Genomic DNA, 18,758 nt, shown 5'->3' on the forward strand with positions numbered 1-18,758 from the left:
AATCCCCCTTTCCCCTTCGGATATTTAGTTCATAAAAAGTGAAAATAATTAATAGCAGTTATAACGTGATTATGCATTTTGAATGCAATAAAATTTGCATTACTCTAAAAACGCGACAATATGAAAATTTTTATTCCGCAAAAAATTAGGTTTTAATATTATAAACTGTTAGGAAAAATATTTATCCGTTATGGTGTTAATCGAAGTTTAAATTTGAAATGTGTGTTTTAAATATAATTTCACAACGTTTATCCTATAGTATTATATCATAAAACAGGCATTATGTTTAAAAATGCAAACATCGCTGAGACAATTTTTTTTTCGCGCTTGTCCCGTGTTTTAAGTTTCAGCATCCAACCACCTTTGTTTGATCATCCACTATTTTTTTTTACCGTTATGTTGAAACCAGACTAAAAAAACAGTGAACTAATTTTGAAAAAAGTGATTATTTCCTGTTATAAAAAAAAATTACATATAACACACTGCATACATTATCTGTAGCATCGAAAGTAGCTTACAACTATTTTCTTTGTCACCTAAATGCATTTCTTGTAATACATCTTTCGTACTGTTTACTGAAAATCATTGTCTGTTTTGTCCTAAAAATTTTGTAAAACTCATACTTTCTGTCTTTTTATTTTTTCTTCACTACAATTTATCTAAAAAAGATAAAAAGCATGATCTCTATACCCATGTTATGGACTAATGCTGACTTGTAAATAATCCCACGTTTCATTTTGACTCACAAAACTGTCTGACGGTAAAAGATTTACCAAGTTAAAAGTTTATTTTAAAAAGCCTATTTTATAAACTTCATTGTCAAAAACATAGGTTGAAGCAATTTTATTAAACTGGCCTATTTTAAAAAACCTTAATTAAAATCAACTAAAAGAATGTGTTAAAAAAAGTTTCCTCTACAATCAAAGACATTTTATGTTATGTTATTTGTTAACCTACATTTATTAAACTTAAAAGTAAAAATATGGCTTGCACTAGTTACTGTCTATCACTTTTTTAAAAAATGATTTAAAATGCATTGTGCAAAATTTTCTTGCTATCATAATTAACTTTTATTTTTGATAAAAACTCTTAAAGTATTTTCAGTATTCTATAGTTTAATCTAGTTATTTAAATTTTTAGGTATAATTTTTAGGTATAATTTTATTTTTTTAATTTTTTTTTTTTAAAATCAAACAAGATACTGTAAAAACTAAGCATAAAGTTTTTTCCAACTCTTTACTTTTTCTTTTAGTTAAATATTGTTGATATACACACTTTTCAATGAAAAAGTCTAACTTACCTTCCAGTAATCATAATCAGGCTACATTACTAGAAACATGGGGCTACTATAAGAAGTCAAGTTCTGATAGCAAAGAAGAAAAAAAACAAGGTTGCAGTGAGAAATGTGACAATCAAGGTATTCATAAATTCATTTAGATAAAATCTCTAAATAAAGAAAAATTTTTGTAAAAAAGGCTTAAAAAAAAAAAGGTTTTTTTGTTTTGATTTAAAATCATAGTTAACTTACAAAACTTCTATTTGTTAAAAATGTTTTTGTTTCTGTTTTAATGGTTTTTATACTTTTTTAATTTTCTCAGTATTTATTTTTTTAAATTACGTTTTCCCAAATTCTTTTTTGCAGACTCTAATCCAATTCCTCATGCAGATGAATTTTCCAATTTGCTTACTGATGATAATGATCTGATAGAAGCAGTTAATACTGCTGAACAAGATGTGTATCTAGATACAAAATTTAAACCTAGTTGTTGTCGTGAAGATATACCTGGGTTTGATGAAGCTTTTGGATCTACTTATGTATACCCAACAAATTATGCAATAAGAGATTATCAGTTTAACATTGTGAGGAAAGCTTTGCTCGAAAATGCTCTTGTTGTTCTTCCTACTGGTTTAGGAAAAACATTTATTGCTTCTGTAGTTATGTATAATTTTTATCGTTGGTATCCTCAAGGTAAATTGATATTTATGGCTCCTACCAAACCCTTAGTTGCTCAGCAAATTGAAGCATGTTACAAGATTATGGGGATTCCTCAAGTTGATACTGTTGAGATGACAGGTTTCTATTTATTATTTGTTATTTTGTATTACTTTTACTTTTAAAAAAAGAAAACCTATTCATCTAAAATGTTCATTTTGATATCTTTTATTTTAAGAATATTTCTGTATTTACTGAGTAAAAATTGTTTTAATGTTCTGCTGTAAGGTGCTATGGCTCCTACCAAAAGAGAACAGCTCTGGAAAACTAAGCGAGTATTTTTTTTAACACCACAAGTTTTGCAAAATGATCTTGGGAGAGGAACTTGTTTTGCTCCCGATGTTGTTTGTTTAGTATTCGATGAAGCTCATAGAGCCTTGGGAAATCATGCTTATTGTCAGGTTACTTTTAAAGTAGTTTATTCTAATCCGTATATTTTGTTAGTTTATGTTTTTAACTTATTTTAAAAATTTATATTAAGGTTGTTTAGGACTCATGTTAGTGTATAATAAATATCAATTTTTGAGCTCAAAATGCAACAAAATAAAGTACAAGGCTCACCATGCATTAAAAAAACATCTGAAAATGAAGCTAGTGAAAAAAAACAAACTTAATAGAAATAAATAAGTATGAAAACTTGATCAATTGGCTTAATTGTAAATAATATTCATTAATGATTAATGAAATAGTTTTAATGATTAACTGCTGTTTTTAGCTGTATGGAAAAATTAAAACTGCACTTTTTTGTAAAATATCTCTCTGTTAGTTAAATAGTGTGTTCTATTTAAATTACTTCAACAATCAATTTAAAAAATATTTTTTGTAACTTAAATATCAACTTAATTAGTTTTTTTTTTGAGTTTTTTTTTTTTTTTTGCAAAGATTATCAATGCAAAAATTAAATTTTTTAGAATTTTTCTTCAATTTGATAGCTTTCTTAGAAATTAAAGTTCCAATTATTTTCTAAATAAAACTTATTTGTGCAAAGCTAATTATATTAACTCAAATTTATTTTAATAAATTCATAAACCCACTTTTACACACCAACCTTATTTCAGTACCTTGGTGGTAAGGACAAACTTTTATTTGTTCTGCTGTAAAAAAGTAAAAAGATAAAAGACTCAGTGTTGTATATTTCCACAGTAATGATTTTTAGTAATTTTTTTTTTACTTCAATTTTCTAAAATTCTACTACAAATATTAAGAAAGGAATATAAAACTTGGAAAAGAAAAATTAGGATGGTTAGTATGCTAATTTTTTAAAAAAGAATTGAAAACAACAAATGAAAATTTAACAGCAGAACATTTAACTTTAAATCAACTTAGTTTTTCAGACTTAAACATCTTTAAACAGATTTTAGAGGATGAAAAAAACCTTTTTTTATAAGAACAGCAATAACAACAGTAAAAATGTAATGAAAATGCTGGGTAAAAAAGCAGTGTCTTAGTGGCATATGGAGTATATGTTATCAGGATAACATTAAAATCTAAATATCAGTCGATAAAGTCAAACAAGACCAAATATGTTAAATATTACATTGGTAAAAAATCACCTATGTAATCTTTTCATATCTAAAAATTTTTTTCTAAAAAGCAAAAACTAAGTTTCAGGTGAACCATATGACAACTAAATCACAAGCTTTAGAGAAGGTTTTTATTAATATGCATTTTGTAAATTTAACAGTCGTCAAAAGAGATGATAAGTTTTCAAACTTTTAGGTCATTAAAGAAATCTTGCGGTACAGATCTAACTTTCGTGTGCTTGCTTTAAGTGCAACGCCTGGTGGAGATATGAAAGTATGCATTAAATTTTTTACTTAAGTTAAAATCTTACTATTGACATTATTTATTATTAGAAAATATTTGTGTTAAGATTTACTGTAAAAAATGTTTACATCACTTTAGAATGTACATATGATAAATTACTATATGGACATGGATAAAAAAAAGGAACTTGATTTTTTTCTCTTTTTAACAATTTCAAAAAAAAACTAAAACTATTGAATTTCAAAATATCAATTAAATTTTTTTGAGTGCTTTTTTTTTTATAAAGTATTCTGAAATATAACATTAAGCAATGAAAGGATGATAATATTTGCATGTTAAAAAATCAATTGAGCAAAAAGAAAAATTTCATAGAACTGAATGCTGTCAAATGTAGAAAATACTTTACCGGCAAGAAGAAATCAAATTAAAAATATTCTAGTTAATAGTTGAATTGTTAAGCAAAATTTCAATCACAATTTTCTACAAAATTTTAGTAGTATAATAACAAAATAAACCAAAGTTAATGTGCAAAATTAGTTCATGAAATGATTGGTGTTTAATTCATTAAAATTGATTGAGAAATGATAAAGTTATGATACTCAAACTGAAATATCAGATCACCAACTCTCTTTTTTGTGACCATAAACAATATTAATTTGATGATTGATAACTTTCTAAATACTCAACAGATTTTGATGTAGGTTTTGTAAAAATGTGTCTTTCACAAAGTTCTACAACTTAACTGTTGGTTGTTTCTATAGTTTTAGATCAAAACAAACAGAAAAATGTGAAAAACAGGCTCACTTGTGGATACAAGGGTTTAGTCCATGTCCATGTATAGTTTTAGCTTCTTTTTTGAATTTAAAGGGGATTGGGAGAAGAAATGCTCATCAAAAAGCCTTTCCAAAGCCATTAAATTATTTGTTAAATAAAGTGTCAAAATAAAAAGTGGATTGCATAACAATATGTGAATTAAGTTTAGAATAAATGGAACCTTTTTAAGTCATATTTTATTTCCATTTTGTTTTGTGACAATTCATATATAGTTTTAGCTAATCTATTTTGAATTTAAAGGAGATTGGGAGAATAAAATTAAAGTCTTTATAAATTTTTTGTCTTGAATTGAATTACAACAGTGAATTAATTATTTGCTTGTTCTTAGGCAGTGCAGCAAGTTATTAGTAATCTTTTGATATCCCATGTTGAGGTTCGAACTGAAGAAAGTATTGACATATGCAAGTATGTGCATCACCGTAACATTGAAAAGGTTGTTGTTCCGATGTCTCTTCAGTTAAACAAAACTAAAGCAATATTTTTAGAGGTAAGAAAAGTTGTTAAGCACAATAACAAAGAATTAGGAAAAGATATTTTTCAGATAAAATATTGAACAATCTTATTTCTGAATTTTAATACCTTTTCTCATATTTTCTATGAACAATTTTTACGAACTATCGAACCTTTTTATACCACAAAGGAAAAATTTCTTTCTTTAATTGAATCCCTAGTTTGTTTAGAAAAATGTTCTAAACCAAAATCTCTTGCATCTTAGAACTCAATATTTTAAAAAATTTAGAGTAATAAGAAATAGAAATGGTATTTACGTTCAGCTTAAATCTGATTGATGGAAGATTTTCGTTTTCTCTAAATTTTCATAGAAACAAAAGCACAAACTACTTCACCCCCCCCCCCCCCCTCTGAAAGTGAACAAGACAAGCATTTACAGCTCTAACAGTAACTTCATACTAGGTGTATGGAGCCTGTGAGAATGACTTTGTACCCAAGATGTTTTTTTTCACAAGCTTTAAATCTCCTGAATGAGAAAAGGGAATCTTGCTTATTTTAAGAGAGTTCAGAAGTGTAGACACATCTCAATATAAAAGTCAAACATGATTCTTAATCAGCATGATGAGTTTCTTTACTATAATGCACAAGAACTTCCTGTTCCCTCTTGTAACTTTCTTCAAAAGAGACTTAGTTTAAAATGCGCTGCTCTATCAGTTAAATTCAAGCAGCCAAGTTTAATTGATAGAATTTAGATAGATCTCTTGTTTTTAATCCTAATCGTAGTTGCAGAGAATGATGCTGGTGGTCTGCTGTGAGTGAGTGTAAAAATGTCAAAGTTTGATTATCAAAAAACTCTTCCCAAGTTCTTCCTTGAGAAATAGAGGAGTAGACAGATTTGCTTCCAGCTTCTTCTTGCACAATCTATCCATCATGAAGAACTTATTTGTCACTGATATATTGCCTTGTTTTGATCACTGTTATAAGGTCTAGATGCTTAATTACACTGGCACTAACACTGACAGTCAAGGAGATCTCACCAGTACAGACAAGAGTCTTGCACAGTGGAAGACTGAAGCTTCAGGAAAATCCTGAGAAATCTTCTTTCTCAGATTTTTCACTCCCTAAAAAACTCCACTAAAAAGTTTTAATTCTTTTTCCTGAAGTCCTAAAATTTAAAGTTGCTAACTTTGGTCAAGTTTTTGGTAAGGTTTTTTAACATGGTCCATTTCACGGTCATTTAACTATTGAGTTCTAAAACACAGTAATCTTAATTTAACTCCAACAAGGCAGATTTCCAATTAATTCATTTTTTTCAATTTTTTTCAGATTTTTATATATTTTGTTTTTGAATAGAAAACATCTTTTGTTTTTAAATTTAAATTCAAGTCCCTGTGCTGTTACTCAGAGTTGTTTTAAATTTCAGTAAGTTTTTATTTGAATAAAATAAATTGTAATTTCAATCCACATCATGGATGAGTTCTTTAAAAAGATTGAATTTGAAGAGTAAAATTCTATTAGCCCTGGTAATGTCCCTGGCGTTTTTCATCCTGATAATTTTACATAAGTTAGTTCCATGACTTAGATAAATATATGAAGTACAATATTAAATTCATATTTACACAAATCAATATTGAAATTTGTTTTGTTATCAATGAATTTTTAACATGAAAATTGTTTAGGTTTTACGTATTGCAATTAAGAGACTCTACTCGAGGAAGGTTTTATGGCAAGAAGAACCTGAGAAAATGTCTAAGTTTCAATTATTAAAAGCTCGAGAGCAATGGCGTGCGAGTAACCCAATATCTGATAGGGTAATTTCTCCTTCTTTTTTTTTTGAATTCCTTACATGTTTGAAAAAAAATTGGAAAAAAAAAATACTTCAACAGTTTTTGAAAAATCTAAAATTAATTGCTTATAAATTATCTGTTAAAATTATGAAAACTTTCTAATATTTTGTTAATTGGTTTTGTTATTTAATTTAAACTATTTCATTAGATAACTAAATTTTTTCAGCAAATGACAGGTGTTATAGAAGGGGATTTTGGATTATGTATATCCTTATATCATGCCTATGAACTTTTACAGCAGCATGGACTACTATCTTTTTATAACTTTTTGAAAGGTATTCTTGGTGGAGTAAAAGGAACACCTCGATGTCGAACTGAACTTTCTCAGAATGCTGCTTTTATGGCTATGATGGAGGAATTACATCATGAAATTGAACCAGAAGATGGAGACCAGAGTTTAAACCAGAGTATTATGATTGAAAAGAACATGACACCAAAACAAAGACTTCTTAAATCTATCCCAAAACCATTAAACAACTTTAGCAGCCATCCAAAGTTATTGAAATTGCAAGAAATTGTCCTAGAACACTTTAAACAATATTGTCCTAACAATTTGAAAAACACTTCTATAAAGACACCCTTAAACACTCGTGTCATGATTTTTTCTCAGTATCGTGACAGTGTACAAGAAATAACAGCACTGTTAAGTAAACATGAGCCTCTAATTAAAGTCATGTCTTTTATTGGTCAAGGTAATAAGGAGACATCAGGTGGAAAAAACACAAAAGGTTTATCACAAAAAGAGCAATTTGAGGTATGTTTTTCATAAAATTTTAAGTTTATGAAAAAAATAATATTTTTTATAAGATATAAATTAACAAAGATTTAAATACTTTTTTCATAAAGAAATTCAGTTATCATTTATTAAAGTTCTTTTGATAAATAAATGATAACTGAATTTCTTTATGAAAAGGGAATTTCTTTTTTCTTTTTTATTCACAACTTGGTTTGATACTCACTTTAGTGCTCTGATATCCATGTCAAGTGCAACACATTTTAACAGAAAAAATAAGACTGTAAACTAAAAAGAAGGAATTTTTTTTATTCTTCCATTTACTTACACGCCAAACTGTAAATATCTTTAAATATTTCTTTTGTATATTTTTCTTACTATGTGCAGGTTCTTCAGAAATTTCGAAATGGTGGTTACAATACAATTGTTTCAACATCTGTTGGAGAAGAGGGTCTTGATATTGGTGATGTTGACTTGATAGTTTGTTTTGATGCTTCAAGCTCGCCCATTCGTCTTGTTCAGCGAATGGGAAGAACTGGGAGAATTAGAGATGGAAGAATTGTCATTTTAATAGGAGAAGGTAAAGAGGAGACAGTAAGTTAAGAATATTTAAATTATATAAATTATCTTAAGTTATTTTATCTTATTTGTTTTAATTTGTTTTCATTTTCCACTTAAGAGTTTCTGAGGGTTTGTTAAAAGAAGCTTCTTAAGGAGATGAAAATGCAACACACAGCATGCTTTATCACAACAAAATAGAGTGGTTATAAAATGATTTTTAACTTTAATGAGCTTTATCAATTTCTAAACCAATATCCAAGCAAATTATTTAGATAGAACAATATAAATAGTAATAAAGTTTACAGAGAATTGCTTAAAAATCTAAAAAAATTGTCTCGGAAAAGAAAAATTTATTCTAGTATTCAAAATAACTTTAAATGCATGATTGTCATTTTCTTTATTAAATTTCTTTTTTATTTTTATATTTATTTATTATTAGCCTTTTGAATAAGATGTCATTCTGTTTATGGAAGTTTGGTAGGGTAGAAGCCACTGCAAGTATATCAGTAATAAGACATTAGTATACATATGTAGTAAGACAGCAGGATGAATAGCAAGTTTTAAAATAGTTGTGGACTTGTATGTTGTACCATGTAAAAAATACCCAGGTAATCTACACATGAAGGGACCTTCAATGAAAAGAGGCTATTTGGACTATTTATGCTCACAAAGTCATTTTTGGTTAAGTGTGACAATATCTATCATTCCACTAATCCACTAGCAATATGAAAAGTTTAAACTGTTTGTTAAACCATACTTTAACCAATAACCTGATGACAAGTTTATGATTATAAAATGTTTTAAAATGCAAAGTTTTAAAGTACAACCAATAAACAGTTAAAAAGAATGAAAATTTAGTAATAAAGAAATAAGAATCTGTTTTGCACACAAAAACATAAAAAATGTTAAATACGAGAACAAATGAGTGTTGAAGTATCTTTTAATAATTTGCTACATAAGTTTCAAAGTTTCATCACTTTCATCATAAGATGTTACCTTTGTGCTTTTAATAGTAAAGTCAACAGCAGGACAAACAAAGACAAACAAACTGTTGTTATATTAAAACCATGATGGCAAGATTACACAGGTGGTGACTGTTTACTAAAAGTCTTTTACATTTAATAACTAATGTAAAAAAAAAAAAATTTAAATTCAATTTTTACATTCCCTTAAACATCAGCACCTATGGTTTCAGTTAAAGCAAAATGAAGACTTTCCAAGCCTCTATTATTCTCTATTTTTTTTTTTTTTTTCTATTATTCCATGCAGGAAAAGTAAACAAAAATTATCATTAACCAAATTTTGTTCATCAACATGACTACATAAAAATTGCATATAAGTGTTTGGCTTTATTTTCTTCTGTTTATTGGTATATTAATTGTTGGTACCTGAATTTTTAAATTCTAATATATCTTAGTTCACACAAGTTGATTAATTCATCTTAAATGGAGAGGGTTTTCCATTTAAGTGAACTGTATTCATTATTATTATTATCATTATTATTATTCATTATTTTAAATATTGCTCTGCACAGTTTTGCTTTGTACAACATTTCTCAAAGTAAACTTAGTTTTAACATTTTTATTACAACTTTTTTAATTTCTTATTTCTTTAATTATTAATTTAGATCTATAAAAGATGTTTGAGTAGTAAAAAAGGGATCCATAAAAATCTTCTAACAGCTGCTAAGACATTAAATCTTTATGATGAAAATCATCGAATGATTCCAAGACACCTAAATCCAAAGTGCTACAAAATGAATGTATCAGTTGAACATTTCAAACAAAAGTAAGTAAAAGTTTAAACAAAATTTTTCAATGTTGAAAACACAAACCTATTGCTAGTTTTTCTATTAAAAAAAATCTACGCTAAAATCTACAATAAAATCTATGATTCTATAAGACTTTAGTAAGATTGAAACTACCTAGTTTTCATGGTCATGCTCCTTAAAGCCTGACTTTCATTTACACAAGCTTTTTTTAAACGAAAATTTACTGAAGCCGTTTATAACCTATAGGAACCTGGTCTAGAAACTCTTTACTTGTTTGTTTTATTTAACTAGTGATCATAGATAATCATGAAATTAACATTTAATTTGGTATACAAACAAAAAACTACTGAACAAAACAGAAATTCCTTTGATTTACTACTTCAATTACTATCTCAATTTCATTACTTTTTCATTTCTAAGTTTTTGTCTGTAGTCCTGCTATAGTAGCTTCAAAAGTTCTCCAAAGTTTTTGCTACAGTAGCCTTTTCCAGATCTTGCTACAGTAGCCTTTTCCAAAGTGTCTCTCTCTGGAATGAATATCTGTATTCTAGTAGTGTCATTCTTTTAGCAAATGTTTATGCAGAATAAAAATCAGTGTTTTGATAAAGTTCTTACTATAACAAAAGATGCTTTGATACAGGGTGCGGTAGCAATGCACAAACGCTTTAGAACAATTTTCAGAATGAATTTTTAAAGCACTAAAAAATTATATTCATAGAATATTATCAGATGAAAAGTTGAAGATAAATGCTTTCCTACCTTGATATTCAATTAGGTCTCCTTTTTTTTGATCACTGCATTAAGCCTAGGACGGATGGACTTGCAGGTGCTGATTATTTAGTACCTTGACATTGAGTTTCAAACACGGATAATGGATAACTTTTGAGGCTTGAGTGAGCCTTTCTACTTTATTCTGAACTATGCTTCACACACTGTAGTTAAATGGATTCAGGTCAGGGCTTGATGGTGGCCAAAAGTCTTCAGGTCAGAAGTTAGTCATATTGTCCTGAAGATATTGCTGGGTTTTTCTGGAACCATGATAGGGTGCATTATCTTGTTAAAAGATGTAATTGCCTTCAGGAAATGTTTTCTGTAGCCATGACACCCTATTTTAGTACATCAGAGGTAACTTTTTCTTTCTATTTGATGTAGAGTGGTGGACATTTCTCTCCATTAGAAGTGATGATTCCATGCATTTTAGAATCTCTTGAATATATCCGGTTTAGGCCCAGTTGTCGATCCAAACTTACATTTGAAAACACCTCTCAACATGACTTCAAAAATATGGTTGTGGCAAGCTAGGTAAAGCAACCCTCTACACAACATGTGTTCCAAAATTGTACAAACCCTTTTGAGACTTCCTGTGTTTGATAATGCAATGTTGAAACACATTCCCTTGAAAGTATGAAAGACACTCCATTCCTCGAGGCACTTACATAACAGCCAGGACTTGTTCTTCACCAGTGCTTCTGTCTTCTACAGGAACTCCTAGCATTTGTTCATTTTCACCACGAGAAATCAAGACAGCAATTTATTCTCTCTGCTCTGTCTTTAGAAGGTTGGATAAAAGTTTTCTGTCCAAATGAACTACAACTGTTAAAGTTTCCCTATTCTTACACTTTATCCTTTTGCTATGAGATGGTCCAGTATGTTCCTTGGTTTCTTGAGATATGCAAAGGTCCATTCGCAGCACATCTTCTATATCTTCATATTATCAGTCCCCATGAGCAAGATTAGAGAAAGAAAAGGACCAAATTTTGAAAATAGTTAGGCTATTTTGTTTTGTTTGTGCTTTTATAAAAGCAACAATAAAAGCAAGGGTACAAAAACATACCTAGAAAAGATCAATATTTGAGCCAAAAAATGTTCTTTTTGTAGTTTTGTTTCTTCAGCTCAAGCATAGAGCTTGGCCAACCCTGATTTGTAGGAATCCAAGCTTTTCCCCCAAAAAGAAGTACTTCTTGTATGGTAATTCTTACTGAATCTCTTAGATTTAACTTCGCAGTACAAAAATTGTAGAACAAAGTAGCCAAAATCTGATGATTAGAGACCAATTTACAATTGGTTATCTTGTGAGCCGGGTAGCTTACTATGAAATTTTTATCTTTGTTTTTGCTTCTTATGGCAAAGGTGTAAAATAAAGTAGCAATTGTTTTGCTATTTTATTTTAATCTGAAAAAAATTTAAAATATACACTACAACAGCTATTGGTTTTGGAAGTTAAATGTAAAAATAACAAAGGAAAAGAAAATTATCATATAATATGATGAACCTGTTATTGCTTGGTTCGACTAGAATTAGCAATAAATGTATTTAGAATATAAGTTAGTTACAATAATATTGCCTTTCATTTAAGACATATCATGAAAAAATAATAGGAATTTCCAGAGATATGGCTCCAAAATGTTTCTACTCCACCCAAAAGTTGTGTTTTTTGTAACTTTGAGTGCCCAGTAACACGGATTAACATGCTCTTATCATGCTCAAACTTTGCCCATCATAAAATCTGCAAAGACTAATCATTTTGTGTAGTTTCTGTTAACCAAGTTTTAACCTCAATTTTTTATGGTCAGCCTAGTGCTTAGTTTTGACCTCAGAGATTAAGTTTCAATTTTTAAGGTTCCAGACAGCATATTTTTATCTAGTATGAAGTTTGATGTTTTTTATTTCTAATTAGCTTTTTATTTATAGTTTACACAGAATTAATATATAATTAATAGGTAATTTATTTATAATTAATACATTCATTTATTTTAAGTGTTCTTATCTAAACTTTATTTTTAGGAATAACAGCAAAGAAAAACAGGTTTCTGTTTCGAAAAAGTCCTCTGTCCCTTTAAAAAAACGTTTTAATGGTAAAAGTCTTAATGCTGATGAAGTAAAATATCTTAAAGAGCAGTTTTATGGCAATGCTGAGAGCTGTGTTCAATGTAAAAATCTGCAGTCAACTTACTGTCATCATCTTTTTTACAAACCGCTATCAACTTCTACTTGGTTGCCATGGCAAGCTACCCCTCAAACTGTTTCAAATGTTACTCATTCTAAAAAATCTAATATGCTATGTACTTTAATGCAATTTGCAAATGAATGTAGAGACAATCATTTTCTTGAAAATTTTGTTACAAAAACCGAGAAATTATATAAGCAAGTTGATATATATAATGATAAAATAAGTGAGAACAATTTCATTGTAAAGGACCAGGATCTAGTTCAACACAGAAAGAATAACACATTAGATGTGTCTGAAACAGATGATATGCCCAGTACAGATGAGGATGATTTTGAGAAGAAAAATGTTAAGCAAAAGTTATCATTAAAAAAAAATAAAGAAAATATTTGGGGTAATGAGATGCTGATAAGAGAGGCAAATAATAGTGCTAAAAAAGATGATTGCTTTAAACCATGTCCTATGGAGGAACTGTTAAAAAGTAGTGAACAAAGTTTAAAAACAAAAAAAAAGAAAATTAACCTCCTTAAGTTACCAAAAGTGGAAGTAAACAAAATATGTTTTGAAGACCTTAAGGATAATCAACTTGATTTCTGTAGTCAGGTGACAATGCCAACTCTCTACAATAGGTGTAAACAAAAACAAAACACAAGTGAGTTATTAAAGGAAGATTTAAGTATATATAAAGATATGAACAGCATTACTTTAGAAAATCAAGAAAAACTTATTAAAGAATCTGTTAGTATTATTGAGAAAGTGAAAAGTCCCAAATTGGAACCATTCAATATTAGCATAAGTAATAAATGCGATGAAGAAATTTCAAGTAGTTTCAATTCGTCCATGCCCTCAACTCTGCCATTAAGCCCAACATGGATTGATCATGTAAAGCGTTTGGAAACAACTAATGAACATGAAACAATGATTGTGAAGGACTTAATACCTGATGCTCCAGATAATTTTAACTTTGATAGTTTAGATTCATCAGAAAAACCAGCCAGTATTGATCAGCATATTATATCGCCAATCGCTATGAGCTGCTCTAATGTAAAAAAAAAGACAGAGGAGTCTTCTTTAGTTATCATGGATAGTCTTATAAATTACATGGATGATATCGAAGATGAGATGTGCTTGTCACCTCCAATGGTTTCAAATACAAAACAAATAGATAAAGAAGATAATGGTTCTGACATCACTTTAAATGATCTTTTTAAAAGCAAAGAAAAAGAGGGGGATTCTTCTCAAACTTTCTTAAGAAAAGAACAATATTCTCCTTTAAATGGTAATCATGCTAATATTTTTTCCAAGGACGCTAATGAATCAGCACTTTTTAAAAAAACATGTCAAAAACAGAGAGTTCTTGAAATATCAAATTGCTCTGAAAATTTACAAGCATTCAATACTGAGAGTAAAGTAGATTTACAAGCACTTAACTCTGAGAGTATAATAGATTTGGTAGATTTAGCATCTCCGGTATCTCCTCACAAAAAGATCAAAAAAGTAAAACCAGGTATTGTTTTTGGATATTTTGTAGTAGAATACAAAAAAAAATGATTCTTTTCCATTGAGAGTTTATTTGGTTTTAAAATTCTTTTGTGTTTTTGAATGAAATACTTACTCTCAAATATTTCACTCTGTATGAACATATCAACAAGTATATCCCATTTTTGTCTATATGTTATTTGTTTTTTAACGGAATTTTAGTTAGAAAGAAGTCCCGATTGAATAGCATGAAACCAAACCAAAGAAAGGTTATTTAGTTTTCAGTTTATAATTTACACTTTACAATTTAGGTCTCAAATGCAACTTTAGTCTAATTTTTTGACTAATTTTTTTTTTTACATATTTTTCTAAATAAAATGTTTAAAAGAGAATTTATTTTTTTTACATAAAGAAGCGTTACAAAAATGAATATATTGAATATGAGGCTGAAGATGATGAGGGAACAATTTTGGAAAAAGAAAGTTTTATGGATCATTATATTCAAGATAGCTTTATTGATGATGCAGTGCAAAATGATGATGATTCACCTGTGAAGAAAAAAAAGCAAAGTGGAAAATTAGGTTTGTTGTAAATTAAACAAATGTAAAAAAAAAAATAATAATAAAGTAAAATACAGCTTTAATATAATTTTGATTAATTTCATTGAGTAATCAACCACTTGCTATAAGTTATGAAGTACTATTGATGTAGATATATTAATAAGTTTTTGTGCTGACTTCACTTCAAACTTTCTGTGTTTTTTAGTTCCTTTCTTGTTATTATCTTAATTTGGGCTTTAATTTTTTTCATTCCTACTTTCCAGAGCAATCCTTAGTTGATATGGATTTGGTTTACAAAAGATCTTTACTAAGTCCTTCAGCTGGAGATAGGTTTTTGAAATTTTCTACTCCTGCTTTTCGAGTAGGCGCTAATCGCTTTAGGCTGGCTAACTTAAAAGAGTTCAGGTAAGTACTAAGCTATAGCTTGTAATGTACTAATTTTATTTCTTTTGAAGAAAATTTAGTTAGACAACCATTCTGTCTTTTGGTTATGTTCAGAGACTATGATTCTGATCAAAGCTCAGAACCTGATGAACTTCAAGGACTTGTCAAATTCGACAAAAATAGTTCTAATAAAGAGGAGTTTGAAGAAGATGAAGAAGGGGAAGAGATTAATCATCAGCAATCAACAAAGTTGAAGCGAAAGAAGAGATCTTTCCATTTCTTAGATTCGGACGATGATGTAGAAGAAAAAAAGAGTGTAATTGATTGTGATGACAAGTTAAAGACCAGTGAACAACAGAAAGATTCGTTTAAATGTCCTGTTAATTTACAACAGCCTTTGAAAAGAACATTAGTTTCTGATTTTAATATTGAAAATCAAAAAAAGAATTCCAGGGGTAACTGTAGATTGATTAGTGAGCATGATATACCAACCGTGGTTACATTTAGTTTCGGAGTAGACTGGCATGATTCAATTGACAGCAAGGTTCTTTTTCATAATATTTATAATGTTTTTTAAAAAGTTAAAATTTTAGAATGTATATGAGATGGCCAAGTGAAATTATGTATTTATTTTTGCTAATATCTGATAAATTTATGTGTAATATTTTTTATATTTATTAAGATATTTACAAATATTTTTTTTAAGGGTTCTAATTCAAAAATCTCAAATGATGTAATAAAGACAGAAAACGAAGACAAATCCTTTGAAAACTGTATTGACACTGCGCCATATATTCTTGTTAGTTCAAGGTGTATTGCAAATTCTCAAGTATGCTTGAAATTTATATTCTAATTTTTATTTCTAGATTTTTTCATACAAATATTACAATTCAAAGGCTAAATTTAAATAAATTTTTTAAGCCTAAAAAAAATGTTGAAGTAAGAATACTCTCAAATATTGCTAAACATCAAGAAATATGATCAGTTTTAAGAAAACTGTACTCTGAAGCGTATATATAGCTAAAAAACTCTACTCTAAAACATATAGAGCTTAAAAAAGGTTAAAATTGATATGAAAAATTATTTGAAAGACGTAAGTTGTTTGTAGGGAAATAATTTACTGGAACATTTGCAGTGAGGATTAACTTTTTTCAATTTTTCAATCAGTTTTTCAAATTTTGTTTAGATACCATCTTTATTAAGAAGTAAAGAAAAATGTTGTGTTATCGTAAAATCTCAACTTCAAGCTGATTTTATTGTAAGCAGGCGGATGTCAGTTAGCAAGAAAATGTTATCAGGTGAGAAAAGATTTTCTGAGATTTAATAAAAAACACAATTTCAGAAAAAAACAACTCCTTCAAATTGTTTTGAGTTATTTTCAATTTCAACTTTTTGTTATTTTTTTAAAATTTATATTTTATTTTTAAGAAACAATTATTTTGTTTGTAGAAATATCATGCGCTACAAATGTTTCCGAACTCTATGAAAGCACTCAATGTGTTTTATTTGAAAAGCAGTTGCTTATTGTGGAAAAAGATGTTATTAAAACAACTAACAGAAATAAATACATGTAACAACTTTCAGTATTTAGCATGGCTTTAATTTTTAAAGTTTATTTTTATTATTTTTTAGTTTAAAAGGTGGTTTTATTTACTATTTAGTTGCTATTTGTGATTTTTTTATTCAGTGGTTACACAAAAACTTGTGCAAGTTTATTGTCCAAATTTGTTGGCAGTGGAATAAAGGTATTGTTCAGCTCTTCACAAGGTACTTTTTTTTAATTGGCAAAATTTTCTGAAATCATTATCCAATTTGTTCAGGGAAACTTTTTAAGAACTAAAACATTTTTTTAAAACCTCTGTTTATGTTGTAAATAGTGATGTTACTTATTAGTCAAATAGTTTTGTCTTCAGCAGCAATTCTACAATATTAAACTAAAACAAATTTAAGACTGAATTTTTTGATTGATATTGATATTGAAGTCTATGCACACTCAGCAATTAAGCAAATAATTAGTTCTGCCTTATTGAATTACTAATAGATTCAATTATAATTATGTATTTGGAAATCATTAACCATTTGTGAATTACTAGAGAAAAAGTTAAAGCGTGATTACTTTTTTCTAAGTTCCTAAAACTTTCAGCTCTTGTACTCCTGAATGAATTCAAATCATTTTGTAAATACATTATAAAATAATTTAAATTACTTATTTTATCTCATTAAAGATACATTCTAAGCTAGTTTTAATTCATATTTTAGAAGAAACATCCTCTTTGTTGAGTGCCCTAGCAAAACTAGAAGCTCAAAGTGGATATGCAATTTGTGTTCCAAAAAATCGTGATAAGGTTCTGTTAGAATGTTTTATTTGATTTAACTTTTTGCTAATGTTATTATTATTTTGTTTGTTGGTAAGTTAAATAAATTTTTAAATGATAATTTCTTTTTAAATTGTTTTTTTGTATATTCACAGTTTTGCATATTAAATTGATAGACAACTCAATATTTCTAGAAGGAAAAATGTTTTGTTTTTTTTTGATTAAATGATTTTCTGCTTCAGGTTTTAAAAAAGTTACACTCCTACATTCAAGTAAAATTCATTTGGGTAACCAAAGCAACCAAATGACTTTTACTTGAATGTATATGTGTCAGCTTTTTAAATGGATGTATGATTTAAATGGATGTATGATTTAAATGGATGTATGAGTCTAAATATTTGATCATTTGTGCTGATAGTTTTCTAAATTTCTACATTTGGCATGTTTTAGATGATAAAGGCTTTACAGTGCATACCCAAAGTGACATATCCATTATCTACGGAAGTGGCAAATCAGTTTCGGTGCATCGCAGACCTTTCTAAATGGTATTTTGCTTTAATTTTTTCAACATCTAATGTAATTTACTGCTTTTTATCATCAACTGATTTTTTTTGTTTTAATTTGAATTTAGCAGTCTGGAATCTCTGAAGAAGATACTAAGTCATCTTCCTGGGCATCTCGTTGAAGATATTTATTTGTTTTTTAAACAGCAGTTTGATATTGGAATGTTGGGATCAAAGAAACTTTTATAAAATAGATTTGCATCATCATAGTTTTTCTCATCTTTACATCTTTATACATATGCTCTTATTTATTCTGTATATACAATTTTTGTATATAATTTTTAATATCAACATTGAATTAGTTTTGTATATTAATCTTGATTTCTGTGTGAAAAATCACAATTTCTGTTTATTTTTTTTGTGTGAGAATGGAATGGAACAGAATTAGTTCATAACTCCTATTTATTTTTTTCCTTTTAAAAAAAGCTTGTAATTATTGATAGTAATATAATTATCAAAAAAGAAAAGATGTTTGTTAAAGTTGTAAAGAATAGATTTTTTTTCAGAATTTTTCAGCAAATTTATAAAAAAATATATTATGGACAAACTTTTGT

General features: G+C 28.1%; 1 protein-coding gene across 4 annotated transcripts; it reads left to right on the forward strand.

Moving 5' to 3' along the window:
• Nucleotides 1-1,228: 1,228 nt before the first annotated feature.
• On the forward strand, nt 1,229-18,692 carry LOC145182807 (uncharacterized). 4 transcript variants are annotated; one of them, XM_090084070.1, is made up of 21 exons: nt 1,229-1,417; nt 1,643-2,074; nt 2,222-2,394; nt 3,713-3,790; nt 4,923-5,081; nt 6,724-6,855; nt 7,058-7,645; nt 8,012-8,218; nt 9,813-9,973; nt 12,741-14,410; nt 14,605-14,651; nt 14,795-14,963; nt 15,206-15,347; nt 15,441-15,870; nt 16,033-16,155; nt 16,513-16,624; nt 16,776-16,896; nt 17,014-17,093; nt 17,586-17,671; nt 18,092-18,186; nt 18,273-18,692. In XM_090084070.1, exons 1-21 carry the CDS (start codon nt 1,282-1,284, stop codon nt 18,391-18,393), a joined length of 5,262 nt encoding a protein of 1,753 aa, XP_089940196.1. In that variant the 5' UTR covers nt 1,229-1,281; the 3' UTR covers nt 18,394-18,692. The 4 variants fall into 4 exon arrangements, 3 of the variants coding, with proteins under 3 accessions (XP_089940196.1, XP_089940197.1, XP_089940198.1); XM_090084071.1 differs by having other exon boundaries at nt 14,798-14,963; XM_090084072.1 differs by having other exon boundaries at nt 18,276-18,599.
• The last annotated feature ends 66 nt before the right edge of the window (nt 18,693-18,758 follow it).

Source organism: Hydra viridissima, unplaced genomic scaffold, assembly GCF_058129835.1.
Source record: "Hydra viridissima isolate aposymbiotic clone 2 unplaced genomic scaffold, HvirCarnegie_v1 scaffold_4, whole genome shotgun sequence".
In the NCBI taxonomy this organism is placed as follows: Eukaryota; Metazoa; Cnidaria; class Hydrozoa; order Anthoathecata; family Hydridae; genus Hydra; species Hydra viridissima.

Coding starts and splice junctions, on each gene's coding strand:
- LOC145182807 (XM_090084070.1), top strand. CDS start 1,282: ATGAAAAAGTCTAACTTACCTTCCAGTAATCATAATCAGGCTACATTA. Junction 14,411..14,604: donor GATCAAAAAAGTAAAACCAG/GTATTGTTTTTG, acceptor ACGGAATTTTAG/TTAGAAAGAAGTCCCGATTG. Junction 16,897..17,013: donor ACTAACAGAAATAAATACAT/GTAACAACTTTC, acceptor TTTTTTATTCAG/TGGTTACACAAAAACTTGTG.